Source organism: Orbicella franksi, chromosome 10 (assembly GCF_964199315.1).
Source record: "Orbicella franksi chromosome 10, jaOrbFran1.1, whole genome shotgun sequence".
NCBI lineage: Eukaryota > Metazoa > Cnidaria > Anthozoa > Scleractinia > Merulinidae > Orbicella > Orbicella franksi.
This window is the reverse complement of record NC_138154.1, coordinates 20,890,893-20,898,993: the sequence shown is the minus strand read 5'-3', so window position 1 is coordinate 20,898,993 and position 8,101 is coordinate 20,890,893. Positions and strand designations below refer to the sequence as shown.

Here is an 8,101-nt window from a genome sequence, read left to right as displayed (position 1 = left end):
GTGAGCGAAACACAGGTATCAAAAACTGTGTTCAGCCACCGTAGGGGGTCTATATGGGGATTCACTCTCTTACCTTGATAATCTCTTGATTAAGATTATCAGTTATCCATAAATTATTTTGTCATTTATGTATGCATTCATTTCTGCGTTGTTTTATTTCTTCATTTTCTTGCTAAGCGTTAGCTCATTCATTTCACAATCGCAGTTTTATTTCCCCAAAGATTTCCTCTCCCGATCCCTAGGACCAAAAAGATTTTTTTTCGAAGAAGAGCAGTCTGCCTGAAGCCCCTAGAGAACTTGCTGATACACACCATGACAGAGCAAACGGAAAATCAAGGCGGATAAGGTCCATGAAGTTTACCTGCACTTGTAATGCCGCTCTAGCTTAGAAAACAAGGTAGTGTTGAATGATATCGACGACAGCGAAGGTTTTAAGCAATAGATATGTACCCGATGGGAACTTAATACCAACTTGCCGACAGAAATACCATTCCACGCATTGCTCGCGAAACACCACAGCCAACATTTCGAACAAATATTCCCAACTCAAGACACGGTGCAAAAAGTAAATTTATATATACTAATACATTCGCGCGCTTATTAGAGAAATTGAAGCATGACAAAATCACTCCGGGAACATCATTCCCTATACAGTCTTTCTTGGAGGTCTCCAAGAAGAGTAAGTGATAAAACCACTTGTAGAGGAAACAAAGCGAATTGTCTCTTCTACGTTGCACTCAATGAATCCTTTAGCTACGTCCGAAGACGTCGAGAAAGTGATATCAAAATAACAGCGGGCCGGGGATCAGTTATGTTTTGAAACACTCGCATTTATTAAAATAATAACACACCCGTAAGCACAGTGCTCATTGAGATCCAAATTGCAGTCCTACTTCATGACATCTCTACACTAAGCTATTGACAAATATCTCCTGCGCTTCTGATCTCCAGTTAACACAAGGTCTAAAATTGTAGATTTCTAGCTTCTAGAAAGTCTCGAGTGTGAAAGGATCTGGCCTGAGATTCGCTGTCCGGACAAGCATCCCACTGTTCCTTGCACTTCTGCATCATACAATCATGAGCAGGCTTCAAATCGACGTCACCATCGAAGTAGGAAGCCTGAGAAGTAGAGAATGGAAGATTTATTGAGTGTGATTCAGCACATGGAAACTCCAAAAAGACTTCACGACCTTTATTGATAATGAAATCCGATCAGTGAAAGGGAAAGTCATTTAAACTCGCCTCAAATAAGCGCCGTCCACTCAAAAACCGTCCACTCTAGCTTATGGGAAAAGGTTGGACTTGTCACTTGAACGAGCGTGCTATACGTTGGAAAGTGTTCATCTTTTACAGCACATTTCGTTATCAGAGTGTAAGAGTTGGATAAGAGAAGGGAACTATAGCATTTTGAACCGAGAAACATTCGTTTCCGAGGCTGCTGTTTTCAGAAACGTTGCACCCAACGCGTGTTTTAGTTACATTCCCAGGAATAACGCTGCAGTCTCAGAGACGGTGCACCTTCGAGTTTGTTTTTTGTTTTGCTCTCACGCAAGGTGCTTATTCATGCAGGGATGGCGTTAAATCAAGGGCGTCCCTCAACCGACTGAGTAAGTACAGGATCTCGCCAAAATTTAATCGAGCACCAGACGATAGGATTCAGGACCTGGAGGTGGTAAATCCTCTAACTTCAAAAAAAAAAACAACAACAACAACTAGTACCCTGACGCACCTTGTTTGGCATTTGCTTCACGGTTCGGTTTTGATTACCATCAAATTCGATAAATGAACATGCGCACAAAGTAAGCTCAATGATAAAGTTTCATTCCGTACCTTCAAGTTACATACATCGCTAGCCTCGCAGTCAAACTGAATGCGCTGTTAAAAAAAAAAAAAGACGAGGCAAAAGGATTCATTAAAGATGAATATTCCCGACTGTAGAAAAACTGAGCTTCATGAGAAAATCCAAGAGAGAGGAGGGGGTGGGGGGAGGGGAGGAGGAGGAGGAAGGGGGGGACAGTTTGAGCTTCTCCGCCGTCTCATTCTGAAATTGTGCAGTGGGTAGATAATAGTGACGAAATTCAAAAGTGGCCTATACTAACTTCATTGCAACCCTCTCCTTTGATCCATTTTGCAGTGGCCCACTTACAAATGCACCAAGTTGGATTCTCAGGAGGACATCTCAGCTTTCCATCATTTTGATCACCGTAGTTACCTATATTAGGAACAAACATAAATTTGCATATGTGCAAGTTTTCCATTCATTTGAGCCATCATGGGTATCATCCTTGTGCCTCAAAATTAACACTAACAATGGCGGAAATAATTAAATAAACAAGAAATTTGACGTTAGTGCAGCAGTGTTTTTGTGAAGAGATTCGCATTTGAATTTTTAAGAGGAAACAGAGAAAGCTGAAGGGTAAGATTCTATTTGGACCAATTGGTGCGAAGCGAACTCTCTCTTACAACTTCGGAATCTGTGCTCTCATTGTTACTTAGTCAATTTAATTTGGAAATCTCCAAACTTTTTCTTGACCTTTCTAGTTGTAGAGAAGTAGTTTACAAGCGACTCTCAAGACGCATGAGTTATTCGCTCCAGCCTTTAATATTATAATAAAACATGCTTATTTTCATTTAAATGGGCAGCCATCCTCACTAATCTGTAATTTGAAAATGAGTAGGAGCTGAAGAAAAATTAACTCGTGAGTTTTGACATGTACTTGAGTTGATGTCGACGTGTGAGCTATATATGAAATACGAATTCCGGTAAATCGAATTTTTAATACACTTCTCTGCAATGTTCTGTTTAGACGACGCACACACAACTTAGTCCAGCCACGAAACAGACCATATGTACCTCACTGATAGCGCACTAACCTCTCTCTTACTTTCAGTCTAACTGGACAAAATAAAGAGGAATAGACAGGAATTACTGCGTATAACGAGGGTAGCCTATTATCTCTTTTTATTAAATTTGTAATGCATAAAGTAGGGCATACTTACTCACTGAGCCACACCAAGATCTTTGTCCTGTAAATTCCCAGAAAGATGTGCCTGTAACTCCTATCTTGGCACAAACTCGATGAGTCGGATCGTGATTGCAGCGCCTATCAAAAGATAAATAATCGAATTTATCAACAATATTCTCGCTCTTAACGCTGTTAACCCTTCTCCCGAGGAGAGTATATATGAGCTCTTTTCCTTAAAGTTCTATGTTACCACAGTAATAAATATTGGAAATGCTCTTACATTTAACTTTATCTGGTCATACCCCTGAAAGTTCAGTGAATCGGTGTTTGTAGCTATCGATTTGCAATTCGGAGTATATCAATGATTCATGTTGACCATATTGCATACTTATCAACGCCCTTACGAATGACAAATTAACTTTTAATTGCGTAACTGTTAGAGGGTGTTTCCAAACCAAAAACCAAAGTAATCACGTACATACATGCATGAATTCATACGTACATACTTTATTTGTTATAGGGGGTTAAATTAAACGCAGCCAGAGGCTGACGTGGACCTACTGTCTACGATAAAAAATATGCTGTGTAGCAATGGCAATATGTTAGGAATAAAATAAGTGGAAATAAAAAGAATAAAAACGTTACAAAGGCTATATTAAGTTCATATAATGGGAGGGCAAACTACATGACATTTTTTGTGAGTGAGAACACACACACAGCTTAAAGTGAGGGACAACATGAGTGAGCAAGCCGCGATTGGTTTTGGCTTTGAATGCGATTTGCTGAGAAAGGGGCGCGAGTGGTCAGGACCATCCACGTAGCGAATTTAAGCAAACCCAAAGCAATCCCGGATTACTTCTGAAACTCGATTGTTCTAAAACAATAACGTAATACTCGAAAAGCAGCTTACCTGTCTCCTCTAGTGTCTCCAGGGCAGGGTTTAATTTCGTTTGACCGCGCCACGAGAGGCAGAAGGGCGAGTAACACCAGGCATGCGTTGGTCAACATACCGCAACTGCGACTGCACATTGAAACGAGATACATTAACGTGTAGCGTAACAAAACGATTATATAGGGTACTGAGACGATAACACGACAAAGGCATTTATTACGAAAATGATAGATCTTTATGTGTTTATACACATCTAACTCCCGGCAACTCGAAGCGTTGAACAAAATCATGCATCAGTATTACTATAAGATTCGAGTTATCAGGAGTTCGGACCGTCGAAAGCGAATAGATACGACTGAAATTTCACAAATTCAAGGTGAAACAAAGCCATCTTTACGTGTTTAGTATAGTGCTGTTCAAGCAACAGGCGCAATCAAACTCACTACAATATATCTTTAAAAAAAAGTATGATATTCTACTTAAAGAATCGAAAAAAGTCGGAAGAAATAGGGTGAGGCCTTCGGCCGATTTATCGAGGGTCAGTCAGTTATCAGTCAGTCAGTTAGTCAGTCAGTCAGTCAGTACTGCCGTTATTTAATGAGGGTGATACACAATATAAACTAGTGGCCCTCATTAATATTGCAAAGATGATACCACTTCGACTTCGACCTGAATTACTTTCGCCGCTTAATATTACCATTTTGTGGGCGAGATAATTTTACTCGAGTTTTTCCTTTTTAAACCTGTTGTAATTTAAATCTGGTATTTCTCACTCATAATCTGCGTTGATTATTGCAAACACAATAAAATGACTTTGAGCCCCGAGTCCACTTTAGCTTTAACAGTGGTAGACAGATGTTGCTTCAAGAAATGCATACGTTGGCGCTACCGCCCCGTGTCTTAAAAGCTGGTTGGCGTTCAATAGATTACTTTTCTTCCAAGACAAAGAGATCTTGTGAAAACAATTTTCATGAAAAATAAGTACCATGATATTCGTCCTAGATACTTAAATAGGCCTTTTGTCGGTCCTTATTTTATATGCGAAAATTAAATTTGATTAAGCGCTATCATGAACAGCCTCAGTGCTAAAAACAACCACTAAATCGGGCAAGACTTTGCTCTTCCTGTAAAATAATTCGCTCTTAACTTTACTTTCTATCCTCTAAAAATCCATAAGGTAACGTTTCCATGCAACGTAATTTCCAAACCAAGATGTCCGGCATGAGTCGTCTTGGTGTTTATATGGTAATTTTCCCCTGGGTAATTTTCAAAGTCTGTGGTTCATCCTCTCTGTCTTTGCTGAGGCATGGGTTTCTAATATTCCTCTTCCTTTCACTTCCCCGAGCGCTTTGCTTTTTCAGATGTGCCAATGGAATTTTGCAACACAGAAAAACACCACATCGAGAGGCCAAATTAGTTATCATCACAACAATCGGCTCGCGGATTAAAATTTAAAATTTAAAATTTATTTCATTTTGTCTGTTTAAACTCTTTTAACCGAAGGAACAGGACGAACAGGGCCGAAATACTTTGCAAGGAAACTGAGAAAAACGTGATGACCCCCACCTGCGTGGCGTTACACGTGAAATGAACATATGGTAATTTTTTATTAAAATCTCGACGCGTTTCGTCTCGATAGGTAGGATTACATATGTTATAGATGGTATTCACAGATTTTACGTCTTTTTAGTTCAACCAAAAAGTTCCAACAGCCACACTGCAATACGTGAAGAAAAACCAAGACATGTTGAGACTTTCAGGATAACATTTCGACAGTTAGTGCATACAATTGAGATGTAACGTCAGGGAAATGTTATGTAACTCGTTGAATTACTTCGATGTGAAAAAGCTTATCTTACCCCCACTAGTCCAGGTATGTTCCCTTTAATTACACAAATTAAATCGTCCGTCAGATTGTTAGTTTGATTATTCGAATTTTTTGACCGCAAGTCCGTTGCTTGAAACACGATTTCTATCGTTCGATCAAACCTATTGTCTACTCTATATCTACTTGTCTTCGTAGACAGCCATGCTCGAATTTGCGCTATAGAAACGGTTTTATGTGATCAGCAAGCTCGGGCATCATTTCCGTAACTCAAAAAATCAAAAAAAAAATTAAAAATGAAAAGAAAATCAGTAAAATCTACCTTCGTTGGTTTGTAATCTCGTAAGACAGCCGTCCTCTCGGGTACCGTGACAGAGGTAACAATAACACGTAGTCACAAAATGCAAATTAAGTACAGCTACATGTGAATACGATACCTGCATATTATTATCATTGAATTTGCCGTCTATTTCAGCAGGTTAGGTCTAGTAATATTTCGTGCGAATTGTCTTTTGTCCCGAGTGCAAAAATTTGCCGGCTACTCACATCGATTCAGGATTTAAGGAGCAGCACTCAAAACTGTTTTTAGATAAACACAGAGCCGCGAAACATGGGTACATTCATTTCAGGGGAATGTAGACTCTCTTGAGACTTACTTTCAGTGTTGGTACCGCCCTGTGTTTAATGCACCCAAATTTATGTAATCAAAGTATTTCACGTCAATCCGTTTTCTCCTTCTTGTGAGATAAATTGTCACGGATGCAGATTTAGATGCCTCGTACATTCAGTATAGATATAGATATAGATATGTCAATAATAATAATAATAATAATAATAATAATAATGATGATGATGATGATGATTACAATAATAATAATAATAATAATAATAATAATAATAATAATGATGACATACCTGGACTAGTGGGGGTAAGATAAGCTTTTTCACATCGAAGTGATTCAGCGAGTTACATAACATTTCCCTGACGTTACATCGCAACTGTATACACTAACTGTCGAAATGTTATCCTGAAAGTCTCAACATGTCTTGGTTTTTCTTCACGTATTGCAGTTTGGCTGTTGGAACTTTTGGTTAAATTTAAAAGATGTAAAATCTGTCAATACCATCTATAATATCTATAATACTACCTATCGAGACGAAACGCGTCGAGATTTTAATAAAAAATTACCATATGCTCATTTCACGTGTAATGCCACGCAGGTGAAGGTCATCACGTTTTTCTCAGTTTCCTTTGCCAAGTATTTCGGCCCTGTTCGTCCTGTTCCTTCGGTTGAAAGAGTTTAATTAAAACTCAATGCATACCCTAGTCTCGATTTTGGTCACCCCAGTGACCATAGATTGAAAACGTGACAGAAAATTGGCGTTACTTTCGATTCTCACCAAATTTGGACAGTGGGATGATCTCATCATTAGCCAATAACAGGCCATTTTTCTGCTCTTTTCGTCATATTCCCCCCTCGGGAGATTTTTGGCAAGTTAGCTAATTAAGTATGCAAGCCAACCTAATGGCGGACGCTCTCGGCGAAATGTTTATTTGCTCAAAATTGGGGCAAAATCTTTCGGAGATGGAAGTCAGGGCATTTGTAAGGATACAGAAAGTAATTTGGGACCAGTTGCTGGCTTCTAAGGCTGAATTTATCCAGAAGTAAGCTGTATTTTCGTTTTCGTGCCGAAAGCCACGAGGTGAAATATTATCGGCTTGTTATGCTGTCCTGTTCTGTTTTTTCTCTCGGTCTTTTTTCTAGCCTGCCGAGGCCATTCTTTCGTCTAAATTAGTTGAAAAAAGTTCGAAAATGATGTTCCCATTCAAGTTTAAGCTCTCAGGTGATAATTCTGGAGTTTTTTGGCCGAAACGTCGGCTTTGTTATGTCCGTGTTTTTCGGTTGCTATGGGCGACCGTAGCGCCCTTTGTTGGGTCAAGTCTGAGAAGTGAGGTCGCAAAAAAATTCTAATTAATTCTGGTTTTGTTCGATTTCGCTGAAATTATAACACGATAAAGCTGGATTGTTAAGGAATAGATTTACGTTCTACCGATGTGTGGTAGCTATTAACACTAAAGTGATATATCGCTTCAAAATCAGGGTTTTGAAGAGACTTTTTTTGCAACGTGTGGGTTCGGCGTGATTTTGTAATCGGAGGATTTTGTTGACCCCAAAGGAAAAAATATCCCGAAAAGGTCATTTCATCGACGATTCAAACGAATATAAATATGTATATGTTCCGAGCTAACTTCCTGGTGAAAAAATATAGTTTTTGACGCGCGCTGGGTTTTTAATTTTTTTCCCGCGAAACACAGGGTATGTGACGAGTTTTAAACAGACAAAATGAAATAAATTTTAAATTTTAAATTTTAATCCGTGAGCGGATTGTTGCGATGATAACTAATTTGGCCTCTCC

The 8,101-nt window shown here is 39.0% G+C and overlaps 1 protein-coding gene across 1 annotated transcript; it reads right to left on the bottom strand.

The window, feature by feature from the left end:
* Nucleotides 1-608: 608 nt before the first annotated feature.
* On the bottom strand, nt 609-7,364 carry LOC145500006 (uncharacterized). The gene is made up of 6 exons (XM_081479518.1): nt 6,006-7,364; nt 3,877-3,987; nt 3,001-3,104; nt 2,100-2,212; nt 1,831-1,875; nt 609-1,119 (listed from the first exon to the last, which is right to left on the bottom strand). Exons 2-6 carry the CDS (start codon nt 3,972-3,974, stop codon nt 964-966), a joined length of 516 nt encoding a protein of 171 aa, XP_081335644.1. The 5' UTR covers nt 3,975-3,987; nt 6,006-7,364; the 3' UTR covers nt 609-963.
* Between the last annotated feature and the right edge of the window lie 737 nt (nt 7,365-8,101).

What these genes read in the sequence shown, in the direction of transcription:
- LOC145500006 (XM_081479518.1), bottom strand. Translation starts at nt 3,974, where the DNA reads ATGTTGACCAACGCATGCCTGGTGTTACTCGCCCTTCTGCCTCTCGTG. An exon ending in GGAGACACTAGAGGAGACAG is followed by an intron (nt 3,105 to 3,876) that starts GTAAGCTGCTTT and finishes ATCTTTTGATAG; the next exon opens with GCGCTGCAATCACGATCCGA. An exon ending in GCGATGTATGTAACTTGAAG is followed by an intron (nt 1,120 to 1,830) that starts GTACGGAATGAA and finishes TCTACTTCTCAG; the next exon opens with GCTTCCTACTTCGATGGTGA.